The 21,811-nt window shown below is 43.2% G+C and overlaps 3 protein-coding genes across 3 annotated transcripts; 2 read left to right on the top strand and 1 right to left on the bottom strand.

Moving 5' to 3' along the window:
• Nucleotides 1-405: 405 nt before the first annotated feature.
• LOC311173785 (olfactory receptor 3A2-like) lies at nucleotides 406-1,368 on the top strand (the record flags this gene model as incomplete). The annotated part of the gene is made up of 1 exon (XM_084237882.1): nucleotides 406-1,368. The coding sequence occupies exon 1, from the start codon at nucleotides 421-423 to the stop codon at nucleotides 1,366-1,368; it is 948 nt and encodes a 315-aa protein (XP_084094008.1). The 5' UTR covers nucleotides 406-420.
• A 10,119-nt stretch (nucleotides 1,369-11,487) lies between these two features.
• On the top strand, nucleotides 11,488-12,450 carry LOC311173784 (olfactory receptor 3A2-like; the record flags this gene model as incomplete). Its single annotated transcript, XM_084237881.1, has 1 exon — nucleotides 11,488-12,450. Exon 1 carries the CDS (start codon nucleotides 11,503-11,505, stop codon nucleotides 12,448-12,450), a length of 948 nt encoding a protein of 315 aa, XP_084094007.1. The 5' UTR covers nucleotides 11,488-11,502.
• A 4,266-nt stretch (nucleotides 12,451-16,716) lies between these two features.
• On the bottom strand, nucleotides 16,717-17,679 carry LOC311173783 (olfactory receptor 1D2; the record flags this gene model as incomplete). The annotated part of the gene is made up of 1 exon (XM_084237880.1): nucleotides 16,717-17,679. One exon carries the CDS (start codon nucleotides 17,677-17,679, stop codon nucleotides 16,717-16,719), a length of 963 nt encoding a protein of 320 aa, XP_084094006.1.
• Nucleotides 17,680-21,811: the final 4,132 nt, after the last annotated feature.

Raw genomic sequence — 21,811 nt, 5'->3', positions numbered from 1 at the left:
TCAAATGATTTCTAGTTTCTCTGGAAATGTCATTAATTTTTCTATTTTGAAATATGTTCATTGTTTGGGCTAATTCTTCAGGCAAAATAGGGACATGCCTGCTTGATCTTATTACACTTAGGACGTCTGCTCTTATCTTGATTTATTTTCCCAGCTATCCAGACGTTTTAAGCTACCATAGGATGGGCGGGATATAGTGGTGATAGCTTTTGGCAACTCAACAGAGAGGAGAAAAAAGGCTCTGCAATGATGGAGGAGGCTGGTGATCAAGTGTGACCCGGGAAGTGGAAGACTCATTACCTGACTGCTGAGAAACTTTCTATGGGGCTTAAACATGGGTGTTTTAAGACATTTATGCTGAATAAATAAATTAAGTGGACTGACACCTCCCCCTTTTAGGACATTTCCTTACAAGAACTCATGGATCCAGACATTGAGACCAACAGGACAACTGTGACTGAATTTGTTCTTCTGGGCCTTGTGGAAACAGAAAAGCTTCAGTCTGTGGTGTTTGTCATCTTCCTTTTTGCTTATCTGGTCACAGTTGGAGGCAACCTCAGCATCCTAGCAGCCATTGTGGTAGAGCCCAAACTCCACACCCCCATGTACTTCTTCCTGGGGAACCTGTCAGCTCTGGATATTGGATGCATCACTGTCACTGTTCCTGCAATGTTGAGTCGTCTCCTGTCCCACAAACGTACAATTTCCTATGGAGCCTGCCTCTCCCAACTTTTCTTCTTCCACTTTCTGGCTGGGATGGACTGCTTCCTGTTGACAGCCATGGCCTATGACCGATTCCTGGCCATCTGCCGGCCCCTCACCTACAGCACCCACATGAGCCTGACGGTTCAGAGGATACTGGTGGCTGCATCCTGGGCTTGTGCCCTCTCCAATGCGCTGACCCACACTATTGCCTTAACTACCCTTGACTTCTGTGGTCCCAATGAATCCAACCACTTCTACTGTGACCTCCCACAGCTCTTCCCACTGTCCTGCTCCAGCACCCAACTCAATGAGCTGCTGCTCTTTGGTCTGGGTTTCATAATGGCAGGCTCACCTGTGGTTCTCATCATCACCTCCTATGCCCATGTGGCAGCTGCGGTTCTACGAATCCGCTCAGCAGAGGGCCGCAAGAAGGCCTTCTCCACATGTGGCTCCCACCTCACTGTGGTTTGCCTCTTCTATGGGACCGGTATCTTCAACTACATGCGTCTGGGTTCAGAAGAGGCTTCGGACAAGGATAAAGGGGTTGGAGTTTTCAACACAGTTATCAACCCTATGCTGAACCCATTTATCTACAGCCTTAGAAATCCAGATGTTCAAGGTGCCCTGTTGCGGGTATTTGTGGGGCGGCGGCCTGCTGGGTAACCGGGTCCCTCCTTTCCTGCCCTTTCTGGGTTGAGAAACATTTCCCATGAAGGCATTAACCTGATGCCTGAAGATTTGCGTGATGTGTTTGTTCTGCAAAGAAACCCTATGGAATCCATTCCTTTATATTGATAGTTATTAAATTGTTTCTGTATTCAGGTGCTTTTTAGGGCTCTTGTGAACAAAATGGACAAGATTCTGCACTCATGCAACTTACGTTCAAATGGAGACACAATAAATGAAATAAATAAGTACCATATACAGTATATCATGTAGTGAGTGATAAGCACTATAGAGAAAAACGGATAAGACAGGGGATGTGAAATTAGAGTTTGCCATGCAAGTTCTCTGGGAAAGTTTCTGCTTGCGTTTGGCTGTGCTCACTTTCTGGATGAGTTGAAGCCTTGGAAATCCACTAGGTCTGCAAAACAATGCTTGTAAGAAAGGGTTATCTTTGGTTAAACTCTAAAGATTTTTTCTGGTGGGGTTGTGAGATTCCAGTAGACCAGAGTGCAGAAAGCTGTTTAAAATCACAAGCCCATTCTTATGTTGGCCCTTTACCTGTAAGAAAATCAGGTCCTTGGGCCTCCCTGTTGTGTAGGGGTTAAAGACAGCGCTATCAAACTGTCACCAGCCACTGCAGCAGAGTTTGATCCTTGGCCAGCCAGGGAACAACCCACATGGCACAGCCGACCTCTCCTGGCTCACCTGCTGCTCCCCTCAGCAGTGTTTTCAGTCCATCTGCCTGTTCGGTTTCCCACTCTGTCTCTGGTGAGTCCTCTTATCCCCCATACCTCTGGCCTGTACCCCAGTTCTTGTATGCATAAATAAGTACATTTTAAAAAAATACCCCAGAATATTCATTATTAAATTTCTCTCTAAATTCACGCTCTACATATCCAAACCCCCTCACTAAGACATTATATGTCTTAAATACAAGTCCCATGGTGATGCTCCACCCAAAATTTCCATTATCATTATGGAAGTATGTTTCTAAACTAAAGCACTCTGCCATGTTGTTTGAAGATGAGATACCAGATGTTAGCCCAGTCATTATTTGGTAGTATTTCCTTTCTAGTCTCCTTTTTAGCATTAATTGACCATTTATGTGTCTATACTGAGTCACTGATGTCTCCTGATTAATTTCCCCAAAACTTGCTATTGATCTGCAGTGTCGCTTGGTTTCTCCATGACATTTTTATGTGGGTGAAGGGATTTGAATGTTGGGATAAGAGGGGGGTGAAGAGAAAGGACATGGAGGTAGGAAATAAGACAAATCTGTAGGTGGACAATCTGTGGAAAAGTGAAAATGAATGATGAGGAATAGGGATAAACAAGATAGAACTGCAATCCAAGAAAGTTGATAAAGAAGGTTGGAGGTATTGGACAGGACCAAACAGGGCTCAGAGTTCGAGTGGAAGATGAGTTTGAATGGAGAAATTGAATAGGGTGCCTCGAGACTGTTAAAAGGTTAGAGGAACAAGGAGGGATAACAACGTTCGTGGGTCAGGGATGAGAGAGATGGCTTCCGCTGTATAGTCTCACACTGACAGCTCGTTGGCAGTTCTAATGCCGTCATTGTAGTCAATTATTTCTACCAAGAAGACAATAATGTTTAGGTTTTACAGAAAGTGATAAACAGTGTACAGGGAACTCATTTACTGAATCTTTGAACAGAAGCTTCTCCTAGAATGTTATGGGGAAGGCTTCTCAAAAGGGAAAGGAGCAGAAAATGTGAGCTGGGCGTTTGTCTATCTACATCTTTCAAATGTCATCAAAGTTTTTGATTGCTCAGCTTAACAGTTGACTCACTGCCTTTGGTGCAATTCTTGCCAACACTATGAAAAGACATGGGGAAATGAGGGCTCTTTCCTTTTCAGTCACCAGACACACCTCAGGGACACTGAGCACGTGCTTCCTCTAAGTGCCAAGGCAACTGCCACAGAAGACCTATGTGATAGGGTTCTTACCGCGTCACTACTTGTCCACAATGTTCTTTTTTTTTTTAAGATTGATTTATTTATGCATACAAGAACTGGGGTACAGACGAGGGGTGTGGTGGGTAAGAGGATCCACCAGAGACAGAGTGTGGAATAGAACAGGTGGATTGACTGAAATACACTGCTGAGGGGAGCAGCGAGCAAGTCTGAAGCTGTGCCATATGGGTGGCTCCCTGGCTGGGGATGGAACTCGTGCTGCAGAGGCTGCGCACAGCTTCATAGGCTGCGTCTTAACCCCTAGTGCCACCAGGGAAGCCCTTGTCCACAGTGTTCTTGAATGGATTTCTGTACCTCCTCTGGGCTTGTACTTGGCAGAGGCAGAAGATAATCATCAAGGTTTCTCCATCGCTGATGTTCTGCTTCTACTAGTCTTAGTGAACACAGAGACTGTCTCACTCTGTCTACCCTGAGAGTTACCACATCTTCTACCTTCACCTCTACCCACTGGCATTTAACACTGTTGCAAAACAGAGCTTATTGTCTCCTTCCAAATACTTCTGTGACCCTTACCTGCCACGTGAACACTCATCTACAACCTCAAGGGAGGATGTTGTGTGGCATCCTCCCTGGGGTTGGAGGTACCGATTGGTTCAGTTTTACAAAGAATGATCAAGGACACTGATCCCCAGTATTCTGTCCACCCTCCAGAATCATTGAGCTCCTTTAACAATCTGGAAGTTCCCCTTTATTTGGAATTTGTCCCCTGTTTTTTGTTCCCAAGTGGAAACTTTTCTACTTTAAAATTCTTTCATGCATGTAATACATCGTGTTGTAAAAGTTGAAACAATGCAGAATGTCATCAACAGCTTTTCAAAGCATCCCCACAATAATCCCATTCTTTCAAAGTAAATATAACAGCTGGTGTTTCGCTGTTCAGTTGTGTGAGCACACATTTCTTGGAAACTCCTTACTACTCTGCAATCTGCCTTTTCCCTGGCCACATTACATAGTAGAGTTCTTCATGTGTCAGCTTTCCAACCTATTTCATTCATTTTAATGCACCTCGACATTTCATTTCATGTACAACATATAATCTATTTGACTATCCCTCTGTTGATACAACTCATTTTTTTCTTTTTTAAATTTCTAATAACATTGGGCTGAATATTCTTATTTATCTATCTTTCCACACATTCAAATTATTTCCACAGGTCAAATTCATAAACATTATGTGGGTGTGTGTGCACACACTACCATACTAAGGAAATGCAAGAATAAAAATTCATAAATATCTGCTTTTCTTTTCATCCAAAAATGAATACTATTTTACATGGACAGTTTATGAGAAAACCTGTTACCTCACTTGTTGACATCACTGGGTACTATAAATAGATCTTTTGTCTTTGATAATTAGATAAAATTTTAGTTTTTTTAAAATTTGATCATCTTTGTTTATGAGTATAGGTCATAGATTTTTAACATATTTATTTGTTATTTATATTTATTCTTTCAAAATTGTCTGCTCATGCTTTTGTTCCTTTGAGGGTAGTTTATCTTAATGATTGGTGGAAACACTTCATGTTTTAGGATATTATCTCTTTATTATATATGCTGAAAATATCTCCTGCAATTTCCCAGTTGTTTTTGGCTTTGTTTTTGGGTGTCTTGTCCAAATTAAGTTTAAGATTTTTATGAATTTTATTTTCTTTGTTTTGTATCATGCATAGAAATGACTTTTACACCTAAATGCTGTATAAATATTTGTCAACAATTTTTTTAGTGCCTTCTCATTTATGTCAAATATTTAATATACAAAAAATTTATTTTTGTGTATGTTGTAACTTTTGCACCAGTTGATAAAAATTTCCACAATGTCATAAAATGTTCCTAATTTGATCAGTTTGATCACATGTACAGTATATGTGATACATACAGTATATTACACACACATACCAACACACACGATGTAATAATTGTCAGCAAGAAGGCAGAAGAGGAGTTTCCTCCACTTATATTCCCACTTCAGCAACAATATTTTGGCAGCCTTCCTCAGACATCAGTGCCTTTTTTGGGAGCTTTGGGATATAAGCAGAGGTTGTGAGTCGCTGGTGGAGCCCAAGCCTGAGGAGGGCTGTTTTGAGAAGGTTGGCCTGTACCTTTGCAGACTCACTGACAGAAGTCCCAGAAACAGACCTGGACATATCCCTGTCCCTTTTTGGACTTGGCGATAGCCCCATTGGCCTTGTTTTTGGCATTAGCAACAACTGCCAAGGGGCCCAGCAGCTATCATATCTAGCTGAGACCCTGTTGGCAGGCTTGCCAACCTTGGTCTTGGCTGTGGATGCTAAAGTGACTGGTGACCCAACTCCAGCTGCTCTTTGTTGCCAATCCTGCCCACCCAGGGATGAGGCAAGAGACAGACCCATCCATGATCTTGAAACACGTATTCAACCTCGATCATAGCGTAGATGCTGAAACAGCCTTATATCTTGACTTTAGCACCTTGTAGTTGTGGGCCAGAAACACTCCTACCTGTCCAGGGGCCTCATAGTCATCTTTTTCTGTTCCCCCTCAGGCAGGTCTGTCGACCTCAGTCTGACACAGATCTTGAAGGTGCCCCAAGCTAGCTCCTGCTCTTTTAATTGGTGGGCTGAGAACCCTTCTTCTACCTGGGGACCTGGACAAAGACACACTCTCATAGATAGGGCTGCCAGACTTGGTCTGATTGTGGGCCTTAATGAGGCTCTAATATTAAGCAAAATCTAGTCTCTCAGTCTCAGTCCAAGAGTGGCCCTGTCCACGCAGGGACCTGGAGGGAAACATGCTCCTCCAGGCCTCCGAAGGAACAGAATAAAGGTCCAGAAACAAATCCACAAAACTGTCTAAGCACCTGGACCACACAAGCGTGTAGGTAGGCAGCTTCCCAGGGGTCCTTCCAGCACAGGAGGCCTCTTTCATCACCATGTTGAGAATCATTACAGTATCCCCAAGACAGAGTCTCACCCTGCTAACAAAGCCCCGAGGGAGAGCGCACCGTGTTCCAGAGGACACATTGATAGCAGACAGGGTTTGAAGAAAGCTTCTGCCCCTTGCCTCATCCTCAGGTCCAGGCAAGTCTGGAAATTAGCTCTCTGTCAGAAGGCCCTACTTGATTTCCTTAGGAAACCTGTATCTAGTCTCAATTACACCTCTAGCTTCCTGGGAGACTTCTAGGATATGGAGAAGTCCTGCAGGCTGCAGGGGCCCCACCATTATCTGGAAATTTATACCACCTTCCATAACTGCCTTCCATAAAGCCAGAACTTGAAATAGCCTTTATTTATTTTTTTTTTTGAAGAAAGTGGAAATATCAAGAGGTATGAGATACTATTGCTATTCTTATGAAGGGTTTGAGTTGTTACAAAACAACTTACTTCTCTGCTCATCCTTGCCTCCTTCCTGGGAGGAGATTTTCTGAAATTAGACCTCCTAATTTCTGAGGCCTCCAGGACATAACACCATCATGAAGACAGCTCTATGATAGAGAAGCTATTGCTTGTTTTCCTATATATCCCCTTACTAGCTTTCTGAGTGGATAACTGGGTCTGTGTGGCTCCGCACTCTCTTGCCTGAAGAAGCCTCACCGACATTGTGCCCACGCCAGGTTGAGTATTCCCGTGGGTCCTCCTCTCACGCGACCCTTCCACAGACGGCCCTTCCACTGTCATCAGCTCAAACATCACTTTAACAGGGTGCAGCCAAGGTCCCTGAAAGGGGAAGATCTGGGAGAAGATTCAGAGGTCCTGGCTCCTTTTCTGGGTCTCTTTGTTTGCCTATTCTGTCTTTCTTGGATGAAGTCTGGGCTCTGTGCCTCTTAAGAGTGAGTATGAGGGGATTCACTGAGTCCAGTTCACTGTCCAGGACCCACCTCAGGCAACTTAGAACCGTCAGTCCAGTTGGAGACCTTGTTGAGCTTTTTCATATTGGGACCATGGAGGGATTGGTTTGAGTTCCAGAGGAGGGAGCTGTAATAGTGCAGTAAGGAGAACCTGGGGCTTATTTCAAAGCTCCAAGAGTGTTAATGCAGGTGTGTTCTTCAGTGACACTTGTGTGTCTCTGCACTATCAGAGGTCATCCCAGATTTCCCTTATCTCAAGCAAGCTGCATATCTGGCCATCTGAGCTTTGGCAAAGTTTGTTTTGTGGTGCTTCTATCTTTGGCTATAACTTATTTGTCTGTAAGTGATTACCCTCCTCAGTACCGTATTCTTTGATGTGGTTTACATGAACAGAAACTTGTCAGTATGTGAATTGTTATATTCCCACTCACTCATTCCATCAAAACTAAGAAAAGTAGTAATATTCCCTTGCACCCTGCACTTGCCCCTGCAACTCCCCTAAATCATACTCATCCATAAAAGCTGGGCCTAAATTCTAATAGTCCAGAAAGGCTTCTGTGATGACTCTAGATCATACTTATATCTCTTTTTTCTAAAATATTATGGGAATTTGAATCAGTTATTTATTTAAGAAATAACAAATGCCCAGTATGTGAAAAGTATTAAGAGAAGTATTCCTATTGGAAAACTGAATCATTTGTATTTGTCCTCAAGCTGCTTATAGAAAAGCAGTGTAGATACTCTCTATAGACAAATGATTTAGCTAGAAACTAAGCAGTAATGAGGTCCATGAAATAATAAGTAGTGGGACTTTAGAGGGATGGGGGGCGGCAGAAGTGGGGAGAGAGAGAGAAGGAATGCCCAAGTGCCTTTAGAGATAGGGAAGATTCTAGGAAGCATTAATTTAGCAACCAGCATATGAGTCAAGTCTTGAAATACTTGGGCATAAGGAATGCCCTTTTCTTGGAAATAAACTGTTACAGGTAGAGAAAATAGCATGAGCAAGCAGGTAGAAAATCACAGGGTCACAATCTAATGCTTGTGTTAAAATGTACCCAAAGGGAAAATGTAATTGTTTGTTAATATAGGTTAAAAAGTTGTTATCCATCCAATTGGCAAAGCATTTATCATCAACTTTTTCAATGACAATCAAATCTGATGATTATAGTCTCCAGACACATTACTATTGATATTTCAGAATTTTAAGGATATTTGGAAATCACCAAGTCTAACTTTTCATTCCTGCAGTCTCTCTCTGCTGCTTACCAATGACCTGAACACACACAATGGAGACCTTATTTGGGAGGTTGGTCATTGAGATCACTCAAAATTGGAAACATCTTGCTATACTACAGTCTCCACTGAAAGGCATGTTACTCACTTGAAATTGTGGGTCAGTCTGTAGTTATTGCCTTGCCCACAAGCCTGAGTGGAGGTGTCTTGTGGAAGAAGCGGGTCTAGAAGCTGGAAGACCTGGTGTAAGGATAAAAGCAATGAGGAAGAGAGCAATGAGTCATTATCCAACCTCTCACATTAGAGGTTCCTCTGCTGGCTGGATATTGGAACAACCTGGGAAATTTCAATAGCACGCCATAGCCAGACACCGCCCATTAAACCAACTGCATCAGAATTCTTGGTGAAAGGCCCAGGCATGATCACTGTCTGCTAAAGCTTCCCAGGTGATTCCAATAATCTAGTCCAAACAAGGGATTAGCTGAAAATTTGAACCACCAAACCTTGGTAAGACATCTTAAATTTTGTGTTCCCCCCCACTTTTTGTGTATTAATATTATAATATTAATTAATTTATATTTTACATCATTGTTCATTTTTGTACAATGTTTGCTTTCTCCTCTCAGGTGTAGTCCCGGTAAAATTCCCACCACCAAGTCACCCGTGAACCATCACCATAGTCCCTTGTGCTCGTCTCTCCCCTGTAATCTGTCTCTTCAAAATTGCCACTTCTCCCTTTGGAGTTATGAATAAAAGTAAAATGAGAAAAGACTATGTGTTAAATCTGAAGGAATAAGCTGGTAGTTGGAAGTGCTCCTTCAGGGGTTTTCAAAAACAGAGGTGATGACGTGTGAGCGCTAAATAGTGATGGTGCATGGGGAGAATTGGTGATGGGAATTTTGCCAGGACTATACCTGAAAAGAGAAAGCATGTATTGTACAAAAGGAAGAATGATGTTAAATATATATAAAATAAAATAAAATAAAATAAAAATATATTGTCATCCGGGTCCCACCCTAGGAATTCTGACTTAATTGGTCTGGGTTGGACTCTGGATATCAGAAAAGTCTACATCATTCTAATATACAGCCAGCATTGAGATTTAACTGTCACACATTGTAACACAGCACCTGAGAGGGATGACTGTCTGGGTCATTTCTTAGCAGTTGGAGAGAAAAGGAAGGTCATGTCTGAGAAATGACTTCAGGGTTTTTAATGACTAAGACCCATAAAATCATTTTAAGACCCATAAAATCGTGGCAGTGGTGGGATCAGAGGCTTACTAGAGCTAGGCCATATCCTCGGTGACTGGAGAAAAGACCACATCACCTCAGATTATCAGAAGAAAGGCTCTTGCTGCTTAGTTAAATGACAGCTAGTCACAAGAAATGGAGTATGGTTGAAAATAAAAGTGATTGGGGCAGGTCTGACAACACCCAGGACCCACCCAATGGCAAGTGGCTCTGAGATTTACAAAGACATAGTCCTGGAGAGAGTGGTAATAGTTCAGCCATTCATAAGCAGCATATTAATTATCATAAAATAATATAGTAATTTGTAAATTTAAAAACCACAAGGGAAAAAAAAGAAACCCTCTATATTACTATGACTCTATGAGAACCAGTATAACATCTTGGTAGTGTATGTTATTATATGGAGATCAACTTATAGAAAATAGAGTTTAATCTCTTTTCCTTGTTTAACCTCATGCCACAAGAATTTACCTGTTTATTTTTTTTAAGGTTTTTTTTTTGTTGTTGTTAATGTAGAGTTTTAAATTGTGTTTTCTAGCTTACCTGGGCTACGTCTCATTCAGCTATTTTGTCTGCTTGGATCATACTGAGACCAGATAATCCTTTCATCAATCTATGCACTCAAGTTCCACTTTTATGAACAAAGGATTTAGTCCTTTTTTAGTGACTACGTTCCTAGACAGTCATCCTATCAGTTACACTGTTATAGTATCTCTGATTTCTGGGGTGTTCTTAACCACTCTTGCCCTAAATCTCACCATACCTGGTCAGGTCCTCATCACACTTGACACTTTTTTTCAGAGTTATAGACTGACTACTTCCCAGCCTTGACTCAGAGTATTCTATGCAAGAGAATAACCCTACCTTTTGTAGAGTTCTAGCTCTGCTTTTACATGGGCAGTACAGAGGCATTTATAATTTTTTGATCAGGTGTTAATTATACGATCCAAGAGACTTAGCTCAATCTGGTCATGTATTTGCCTGCTTCCTTTGAGGACATCTCCTCAGAACCATTGGTAAATCTATCATGACTGAGTCAAGGGCAAGTGGAAGACCAGTGACTGCCAATGCACTAAACTAACTGCTCCTACCAGCAACCAATCCTCGGGTCATGCTTACATTTTGTTTACAGAGGTTGGTATCAGACACTATAAATTGAAAAAATAACTTTAAATTAAGCTGTTATTCATAGTCCAGCATAAGGGTTCAATTTTAGCAACATGAAAACTGTCAACTTTTTGACCAATGGGTTTTGAACTTAGAGTTTACAGTATGTCTCTCATCTTGCAGAAATGTACCTAGCTGGACTATCTCATAACCCTATCATGGGTATCTTCTCCCTGATTCTTGACATATCTTCACTTGAAATTCATTATTTTTAGAAGCTTCAAAATGTAGGTTATATTTTCAAATGATTTCTAGTTTCTCTGGAAATGACATTAATTTTTCTATTTTGAAATATGTTCATTATTTGGGCTGATTCTTCAAGTAAAATAGGGACATGCCTGCTTGACCTTATTACATTTAGAAAGGACGTCTGCTCTTATCTTGATTTATTTTCCCAACTATCGTGACCCTTTTAAGATAGCATAAGATGGGAGGGATAAAGTGGTGATAGCTTTGGGCAACTCAACAGAGAAGAGAGCAAAGGTGCTGCAATGATGGAGGAGGCTGGTGATCAAGTGTGACCCGGGGAGTGGAAAACTCATCAACTGACAGCTGGGAAACTTTCTATGGGGCTTAGAACATGGGTGTTTTAAGACATTATGTTGAATAAATTAAGTAAGTGGACTGACACTTCCCCTTTTTGGACATTTCCTTACAAGGACTCATGGATCCAGACATTGAGACCAACAGGACAACTGTGACTGAATTTATTCTTCTGGGCCTTGTGGAAACAGAAAAGCTTCAGTCTGTGGTGTTTGTCATCTTCCTTTTTGCTTATCTGGTCACAGTTGGAGGCAACCTCAGCATCCTAGCAGCCATTGTGGTAGAGCCCAAACTCCACACCCCCATGTACTTCTTCCTGGGGAACCTGTCAGCTCTGGATATTGGATGCATCACTGTCACTGTTCCTGCAATGTTGAGTCGTCTCCTGTCCCACAAATGTACAATTTCCTATGGAGCCTGCCTCTCCCAACTTTTTTTCTTCCACCTTCTGGTTGGGGTGGACTGCTTCCTGTTGACAGCCATGGCCTATGACCGATTCCTGGCCATCTGCCGGCCCCTCACCTACAGCACCCACATGAGCCTGACGGTTCAGAGGATACTGGTGGCTGCATCCTGGGCTTGTGCCCTCTCCAATGCGCTGACCCACACTATTGCCTTAACTACCCTTGACTTCTGTGGTCCCAATGAATCCAACCACTTCTACTGTGACCTCCCACAGCTCTTCCCGCTGTCCTGCTCCAGCACCCAACTCAATGAGCTGCTGCTCTTTGGTCTGGGTTTCATAATGGCAGGCTCACCTGTGGTTCTCATCATCACCTCCTATGCCCATGTGGCAGCTGCGGTTCTACGAATCCGCTCAGCAGAGGGCCGCAAGAAGGCCTTCTCCACATGTGGCTCCCACCTCACTGTGGTTTGCCTCTTCTATGGGACCGGTATCTTCAACTACATGCGTCTGGGTTCAGAAGAGGCTTCGGACAAGGATAAAGGGGTTGGAGTTTTCAACACAGTTATCAACCCTATGCTGAACCCATTTATCTACAGCCTTAGAAATCCAGATGTTCAAGGTGCCCTGTTGCGGGTATTTGTGGGGCGGCGGCCTGCCGGGTAACCGGGTCCCTCCTTTCCTGCCCTTTCTGGGTTGAGAAACATTTCCCATGAAGGCATTAACCTGATGCCTGAAGATTTGCGTGATGTGTTTGTTCTGCAAAGAAACCCTATGGAATCCGTTCCTTTATATTGATAGTTATTAAATTGTTTCTATATTCAGGTGCTTTTTAGGGCTCTTGTGAACAAAATGGACAAGATTCTGCACTCATGCAACTTACGTTCAAATGGAGACACAATAAATGAAATAAATAAGTACCATATACAGTATATCATGTAGTGAGTGATAAGCACTATAGAGAAAAACGGATAAGACAGGGGATGTGAAATTAGAGTTTGCCATGCAAGTTCTCTGGGAAAGTTTCTGCTTGCGTTTGGCTGTGCTCACTTTCTGGATGAGTTGAAGCCTTGGAAATCCACTAGGTCTGCAAAACAATGCTTGTAAGAAAGGGTTATCTTTGGTTAAACACTAAAGATTTTTTCTGGTGGGGTTGTGAGATTCCAGTAGACCAGAGTGCAGAAAGCTGTTTAAAATCACAAGCCCATTCTTATGTTGGCCCTTTACCTGTAAGAAAATCAGGTCCTTGGGCCTCCCTGGTGGTGCAGTGGTTAATGACAGCTCTATCAAGCTATCACCAGCCACTGTAGCATGAATTTGATTCCTGGCCAGCCACGGAGCAACCCACATGGAACAGCAGACCTCTCCTGGCTCCCCTTCAGCAGTGTATTTCAGTCCATCTGCCTGTTGTGTTCCCCTCTCTGTCTCTGGTGAATCTTCTCAACCCCACATCTCTGGCCTATACCCCTGTTCTTGTATGTATAAATAAATAAATCTTTAAAAAAAGAAAAGAGGGCCTCCCCTGTGGCGCAGTGGTTGAGCGCTGGGCTGGGAAGCTTTCCGCAGCCTCTGCAGCACTGGTTCAATCCCTGGCCGCCAGGGAGAGTCCCACATGGCTCTCAGACCTCTCCTGCCACTTCCTCTGCTCCCCTCAGCAGTGTACTTCATCAGTCTGCCTGTTCTGCTCCCTGCTCTGGCTCTGGTGAATTCTCTCACCCTCCCGCACTTCTGACTGTACCCAGTGCTTGTATAAATAAATAAATAAATCTTTTTTAAAAAGAAAAGAATAGAAAAAAACGGAAAATCAGGTCCTTCATTTTACTACCATACAAGATTCCAATAGGCAAAATTAGGGTATATGTAAGGTCTCGAGAAGGAAATGACCCACCAAATGTTAGTGCGTATATAATATAGCTTAAGATCAAAAAATGAATGTTCCATCTCCATCCCCTGCCATGTCTCTCTATTTGATGAGACACCTTCCTCACATATATGATAAAACCTTTGAGAGAATATGCATTTATATGCCAGCTGGGTTAGAATTATCACTGTAAAATGTCCCATATAACCTTTTCCAAAGTCTTACTTTTCTCTCTCCAACTTCCTAACTCAGGAAATATCCACAAATGAGGCCTCTGGGAGTGATGCCTCTTTCTTACTTTATTTTATAAGTACATCTGTACAGCTCCCACCCACAGAATTTTTTCATCGTGATTTCTATGAAACCTTCAGTTCATCCACTTCTGACTTGTCTCTTTTCTCCTGTCCCCCAGGGGAGACGACTTCCCCATCCCGGTAACTCTATTCTCCCTCTACTGTATTATTCTCTTTTTTATTATTATTACTGTATCATTCTTAAAACTGTCTTATGGCCACATCTAGAGCTTGGCTTCTCTGTGATCTCTTCTTGGAGTCAAGGAACTGGCAGGATGGAAAGAAATGAGATGAGAGGGGGAGGTAGGACAGCACTGGGAGTTTAGACATGAAGATGAAATAAGGTGCCTCAGGAATGCTGATGAGGTCAGAGAAGGGTGTAAGAAAAGGAAGGGTGAATAGGGGCGGGAGATGAGACTGAAAGTCATACAATGGAATCGCTTCCCATTAGTGTGTGGCCACGTAATAACTAGCACTTTTTTTTTTAAAGATTTATTTTATTTTATTTATACAAGCACTGGGTACATTCAGAAGCGCGGGAGGGTGAGAGAATTCACCAGAGCCAGAGCGGGGAGCAGAGCAGGCAGAAGGACCGAAGTACACTGCTGAGGGGAGCAGCGGGCGGCAGGAGAGGTCTGCGCGCCATGTGGGACCCTCCTCTGGTGACCGGGGAGCAGCCGGGGATTGATCCGGCGCTGCAGAGGCTGCAGGCAGCTTCGCAACCCAGCGCTCAACCGCTGCGCCACCGGGGAGGCCCATAACTAGCACTTTTTACGTTATTGTTAGACCCTGCCTTCCAACAAGGAAAAAAAAGTTTACGTTTTGCTAAAGGCATAATGATGAAAGGAGTCTGAGTATTCCTCTTCTACTTCCTCTGCCAGAAAATGATCCTGGAAGGAAAACGAGTAAGACTGACAAATGGTGGAGAGGAAGGGAGGAAGGAGCAGAGGAAACAATAAACGAAGTGAAAAGCAACCTGTAGAATGGGAGGAAATATTTTCAACCCATATACCTGGTGATGGGCTAACATCCAAAATAAAAAAGAAATGAAACAATTCAAAAGCAAATAAATAAATAGGCCCTGTTCCCATTTTTATTGGATTAGTTCTTTTTTCCAAAGAAGAGGTACAAATGGTCACAAGGTGTATGAAAAGGATCTCATCATCAGCAACCATCAGAGAAATGCAAGCGAAAGCCGCAATGCAATATCACCTCATACCTCACAGGATGACTATTATCCAAAAGGCAAGATATAACAAGCGTTGACAAGGATGCGGAGAAAACAGACCCCTGGACACTATCGGTGAGATTGTAAATTAGTACAGCCATTATGGAAAATAGTATGGTAATTCCTCAAAAATTTAAGAATAGGACTATGGTATGATCCAGCAATCCTGCTTCTGGATGTATAGTTGTGCAGCACATAACTACACTTTGGCCAATGACAGGACACTATACACTGGTCACTACACATCACTGAGGTATGTAGTAGGCTTTGCCATGTAGGTTTGTGTAAGCATACTCTAACATTCATACAATGATGAAATTTTGCAATGACATATTTCTCAGAATTTATTCCCATCATTAAGCAACATATGACTTTATATCCAAAGGAAATGTAATCAGGATCTCAAAGAGATACCTGCACACCAACGTTCACTGCAGCATGATTCACAATGACTGAGGTATGGAGGTGACCTAAGTGTGTGTTGTCTGATGAGTAAAAAAGAAAATGTAGTATTGATGTAAGCTTGCATGCGTGTGTGTATGTGTGTGCGTGCTCACAGTTGTTAGCAATTGAATGAACTGAACTTAAAGATAAATTCAACTCTCCCTGTTTGCCAAAGTCCAGGTTAGTACTGCCCCACTGATGCACCTGTAAAGGACTTCTCCATCTTTCAAATTGCCACAGTCCAGCGATAAATCTTCTCATTAGTTACTATTCACTTTCTGTCCTTGCATTTGACAAGGCTGGTTGAACTGAAGTAGAGACAGGTCTCACCATTTTCTCATCTGCTTCAACCCACACTCCTGTTCATGAGTGTGTGTTGATGTCATAGTCTCAAGAGTTTTGTTTTGAGTGAATAGGGTGGTTGCAGGCAGGAGAAATGGGGCGGGGGAGGTGTGTGGAAGAGCCATAGTAATACGGGACAGGATAGAATGCTCTGGGAGTTCTTCCGTAGTAAAAAAAAGAGGAGTAAGGTGCACTTAGTATTGCTTTGAGATGTGAAATGATAGTTGACCTAAGCAAAGGAGAGGAACTTTTCTATAAGTTTTGCCTGAACAGCAGGGATTACATGCAGAGGGACTGTGAATCAGTACTGAATCATCAGGGGCTGTGCCTGGAAGGAAAGGACTGGCCTCATTCTGGGCACCTCAGTAAGGGTAGTGCAAGTGGTTTACAGCAACAGACCCCTTAAAAAAGGTCTGAACTCAAGACCATGAATACATGTGCTGGAGAACACAAGAGAGCCTCCAAAGGGATGACTGGGTATGTTTTGAAAGGCTGGGATGGTGACACCATGATCCTCTGGTCAGGTCAGTTGAAGGATTTGATCCTACAAAGTTTTTGTATTAGTGTCAGCATGACTTTATTTATTGCCAAGACTGGTGAGGTCTGGGGAACACTGAGTTACACATGGGTGTCTTTTCTTCATCCCAGATATATGAACTCATTCTGGTCAGGAGTGAATTCTTAATCATTCCTGTATCCCCCACAGGACAATGGTGGGAAGAAATTCCCAGTTTCCACTTCAATGCCCTTCGTCAAAAATTACCTCATATCAACCTCTGGAAGGCTTTCCCTAGGAGGAGTCTTCCCAGAGCCCCATGCATGTCCTTGTTCCTCAGGCTGTAGATGAAGGGGTTCATCATGGGGGTCACCACAGCATACATCACTGTGGCTACGGAGTCCTTCATGGAGTAGGAGTGGAGGGGCTGCAGATATACCATAGCAAGTGTCCCATAGAAGAGGGAGACCACAGCCAAATGGGAGGCACAGGTAGAGAAGGCTTTGTACTTCCCAGTGGCTGAGGGTATTCGGAGGATGGCTTTCACAATCCGGACATAGGACATGATCATGAACCCTAAGGGGGTGAGGAAGATGAAGCAACCTGTGGCAATCAGCGCTGTGTGATTGACCTGAGTGTCTGAACATGAGATCCTCAGCAGAACATACATCTCGCAGAAGATGTAATGAATCTTTTGGGACCCACAGAAGGTCACCCTTGTCATGAGGAGGGTATGGATGAGGCCATAGAGGACAGAGAGAACCCAACACAAGATGAGGAGCGAAATGCAGAGCCCAGGGCTCATGGCTGTGGTGTAGTGGAGGGGGCGGCAGATGGCCACATAGCGGTCATATGCCATCACGGCCAGGATGAGGTTGTCCAGGGCCACCAAGGAGACCAGGAAATAGAGCTGTGTCAGACACCCTTCATAGGAGATTGCTTTGTTCTCAGACTGAAGGTTCACCAGCATCTTGGGGATTGTGTTGGTGACAAAGCAGAGGTCAGTGAAGGAGAGGTTGGCCAGGAAGAAGTACATGGGAGTGTGCAGGCGGGGGTCAGTGCTGATTGCCAGGATGATGAGCATGTTTCCCACCACTGTGAACAGGAACATGACCAGGAACATCCAAAACTGGACCTGCTGTTCTTCAGGTTTCTCTGAGATCCCCAGGAGTAGAAACTCCGTGACCTCACTCTGGTTGCCTCCATCCATTTCCCCAACTATCTGTAACATCAGCACCAATAAATGTTTGTTTGTGAAGTGCTCTTAAGATGAATAAGGACATTCTTATAAGCAAAATATTTTCTTAGCATTAAAGGGATCATGCTCAGTGAAATAAGTCAGAAAGAAAAAGAAAAATACCGGATGGTCTCACTCATAGCAGGAATTTAGAAAACTTAAATGAGAGGCCAGGAAAAGACTAATCAATACAAAGTAAAAATCAAAATCAACAAGCAACTGTAAACCAGAGACACACTACGGTGGTGGCAGGGAGGAAGGGGCGGGGAGAGGAAGGACTAGAGTCAAAATAAAGGGGGGGGGGTGCAATTGTATGGGGAATACAACCATAATGAAAATGCATACATTATGCAAAGATGAAAATGATGTAGGAGTTATATAAAATAAAATAATAATAAAAAAATCTTAGGCTGAATTTTATTATTTGTAGATTAGCAAACTAACAACAGACGCTAGCACATAACATGGAAAATCTTTACGCAGCTTAGTCATTCCAGCAACATCTAACTTGGCAAATGCAGTGTTACAGGAATAATGTCTAGGTCAGATTTAAAATCCTGTCACCTGGGGCCTCCCTGGAGGAGCTAGGGGTTAAGCACATAACTGTGAAGCTATCCACAGCCTCTGCAGCACCAGTTCGATCCCGCCCAGGGAGCCACCCACATAGCGCAGCAGACCTCTTCTGTCTCACCCGCTGCTCCCCTCTGCAGTGTATTTCAGTCAGTCTGCTGGTTCTGTTCCCTACTCTGTCTCTGGTGAATCCTTACTCCCTCTCCTCTGGCCGTACCCCAGTTCTTGTATGCATAAATAAATAATCTTTTTTTAAAAAGATTTATTTATTTATTTATACAAGCACTGGGTACATTCAGAAGCGCAGGAGGATGGGAGAATTCACCAGAGCCGGGGGGGGGGGGGGGGGGGGAAACAGTGCAGGCAGACTGACGAAATACACTGCTGAGAGGAGCAGCGGGCGCAGCAGGAGAGGCCTGAAGTGCCATGTGGGACCCTCGCTGGTGGCTGGGGATCGAACTGGTGCTGCAGAGGCTGTGTGCAGCTTTGTAGCCCAGCACTCAATCACTGGGCCACCAGGGGAGGCCCATAAATAAATAATCTTTAAAAAATTCCCATCACCTTACAAAATTCTTCAAGTTCTTAACAATTAGTATATCATGATATTGAACAGAATTTTAAATAATATTATAATGAATGTATGCATTATAAGAAATGACTATTGTATAATTGGACAAAGAGGGAGAAAGTAAAAATACTGGAAAGGAGAAAGAAAATTTATTATTTGCTGATAGGATGATCTATCTGGAAACCTAAGACAATCAACTGAAATAAAAGGAACCTTCAGTAAAGAGGTCAATTCCATAATGAATAGACCCAAAATGAATGGTGTTCCTTGTGAGCTGCTCAGTACAGTGACCCAGGCTCTGCCACTTGCTACAAAATCTCAGGTGAGTTACTGAGCTGTTTAAGACTTATTTTCTTCTTTAAGACTTCTTTCTTGAAATTGAGTGGTGGCAAGGATAAAACTAAGCAACAATAGCAAAAATGTAGAAACAACAAAACACTTAGCATTCGTGATTTTATTTAAAAAATTACAGAATATTTAAGTGCACAGAGGCAGAAAGTAGAAGAGTGAGGATAGTGGTTGTTGGAAGCTGTTGGGGGGAAGGAAAGAGTGACTGTGGGTGGGTGTCTCCTGGGAATCACGAATGTGTTCTAAAATTAAATTATGGTGGTAGCTGCACAATTCTGACTAGATGAAAGCTGTTGTATTGTGTATTGATGCATGCCGATTATAAATATTTTCAGGTTCCCTTTTTTGAGATGATTCAGTAGCTCTTTACTGAGAGCCAAGTTCTCAGCAAACACCAGGTGATTCTGATCCTACACTCTAGCAAACACTGGTAAGTCTGTAAGTCATGGGTTCTGCTTTTGTACCTCAAAAGAAACCATTACAAAAACAAAAATGCGACCCACAGAATGGAAGATATTTGCATATTATAATCTGCCAAGAGGCTAATTTCCAAAAGATGCAAAGTACTTATATAATCCAAGAACAAAAAAACACAACCCAATTTAAAAAATGGGCAAAAGACCTAAATAGACATTTAAGTCTCATGTTCTGCTGACTGAGCTAGCCAGGTGGCTGCCTAAATAGACGTTTTCCTAAAAGATACTCGGATGGCCTACAGACACATGAACATTGTTCAGCATCAGTTATTATAAGGAAAATGCAAATCAAAACCACAACGAGATATCACCTCACCCCTGTGAGAATGGCCCATGTCAGAAAAAATGGAAACAACAATTGTTAGCCAAAGTGTGGAGAAAAAGGAATCTCATCACTGTTGGGGAATGTAAGTGGGCGCAATCTCTGTGGAAAATGGTATGGAGATTTCTTTGGAAAATAAAGATGGAAATCCCATATCGTGGATCTGCTAATCCTAAATGGTCTGTTCGACCACCATTTTGTTACCTGCAGTTCTGCATTCCTATACAAGGTCAGAACTGCCCGGTCAATCAGTCAGAGCCAAACCTTACAAGGTGCCTTTCAAATCAACCAAGAGCTTAAAGCTTGATCACTCTGGGAAGGCTACGTATCAGGAGGTATGACCGGAACACCTGGGGGCTGGGGTGGGGGGCTGAAGACCAGTATATGACAAGGGACCCCAGAAGCTGATCAGTGGAAAAAGGCTTGTTGATAAGTTTGAAACCATGGCTGGGCATCTAGAGCTTGATCTCAATTACAATAACAAGTCATCAAGCAGATGAGAAGTGCCTGGAGGGCAGACTCACAGCCCCTGATACTATAGATGACAGAGCACTTTTTTTTTAATTTTACCCCTCCCTTTTTTCTTTGTCCTCCTTCCCCTCGCAAAAGCATCCTGCATTATGTAGCCTGCTCTATGACTCGTTTTTTTTTGTTTGTTTGTTTTTTTATCAGTGTAGTACTGCCTGAGGCAATACCATATGATCCAGAAACACCTCTGTTAGGTTTTTATCCAAAAATAATATGAAAACTAGGGGCCTTCCTGGTGGTGCAGTGGGTTGAGCGCCGCGCTGTGAAGCTGTCTGCAGCCTCTGCAGCGCAGGTTTGATTCCCGGCCCGCCAGGGAGATTACCACATGGCTCAGCAGACCTCTCCTGCCTCGCCTGCTGCTCCCCTCAGCAGTGTCTTTGGTCCATCTGCCTGTTCTGTTTCCCGCTCTGTCTCTGGTGAATTCTCTCACACTCCCGCACCTCTGGCCTGTACCCCAGTTCTTATATAAATAAATAAATCTTAAAAAATACATGAAAACTCTGACATAAAAAGATTTATGTACCCCTATGGTCATAGCAGTGTTAGGCGGAAAGGATGTCCTGAGCTAATCCCATACAGGCTTTGTGGACTCCACCCCCACTCCCGAACAAAGCCATCAGGACACTGGGAAAGACAAATCCCATCACCACCAAAGGGAGGGTGGCTGGGACCTGAGGGTGGAGTTGGGCAGCCAGGTTGGATATAAAAACCAAACACTTGGGCCTTGGTAGGGCTCGCTGTCGCTCGCCTCCTGGCTACACAGCTCCTGGCTGGCGGCCAGCTCTCAGAGCGCCATTTTGGGATTCCTGATTGGCGGATCGGGTAGGACTCATTTAAAACTTTGTCTCCCACTTTTCTCCCTGAGCTGTACATTTCCTCATTTCCCCTTCCCTTGTAAATAAACCTTTTATTAACCTTTCACGTGTGCCTGCAGTAGAGCATTGATAAGTCCTTTTAAGCGTGCGGGTGAGGACCCACAGTCAGGTACCCCGTTTTGTATCGGGGTTGCTCTACAACAGCAGCAGTGTCCACATTTGCCAAATCATGGAACCAATCTAAGTACCCATCGACATGAGACACAGGACAAGTTAGGGTAATTAGGCAGTTTTAGGGGCACTGCAGGAGGGGACCTCAGAGAATTGAGGAAGGCTTCAGAGATAAGGGCAGCAAAAGGAATGTAACTAATTCCACTAGGAAAAACAAACATCCCAGAACCAAGGACAACACTGTTAACGCTGGCCTTGGTTTCCTTCAGGTGATAAAGGGAGGTAGAGATTGGGAAATGGAGAGTGGTTTAATTTATGGACAACTTAG

The sequence above is a fragment of the Talpa europaea genome (genome assembly GCF_964194135.1).
Source record: "Talpa europaea genome assembly, chromosome: 7".
NCBI classification, from domain to species: Eukaryota; Metazoa; Chordata; class Mammalia; order Eulipotyphla; family Talpidae; genus Talpa; species Talpa europaea.
The sequence above is the reverse complement of the archived record's forward strand: the minus strand, read 5'-3'. Positions and strand labels throughout refer to the sequence as shown.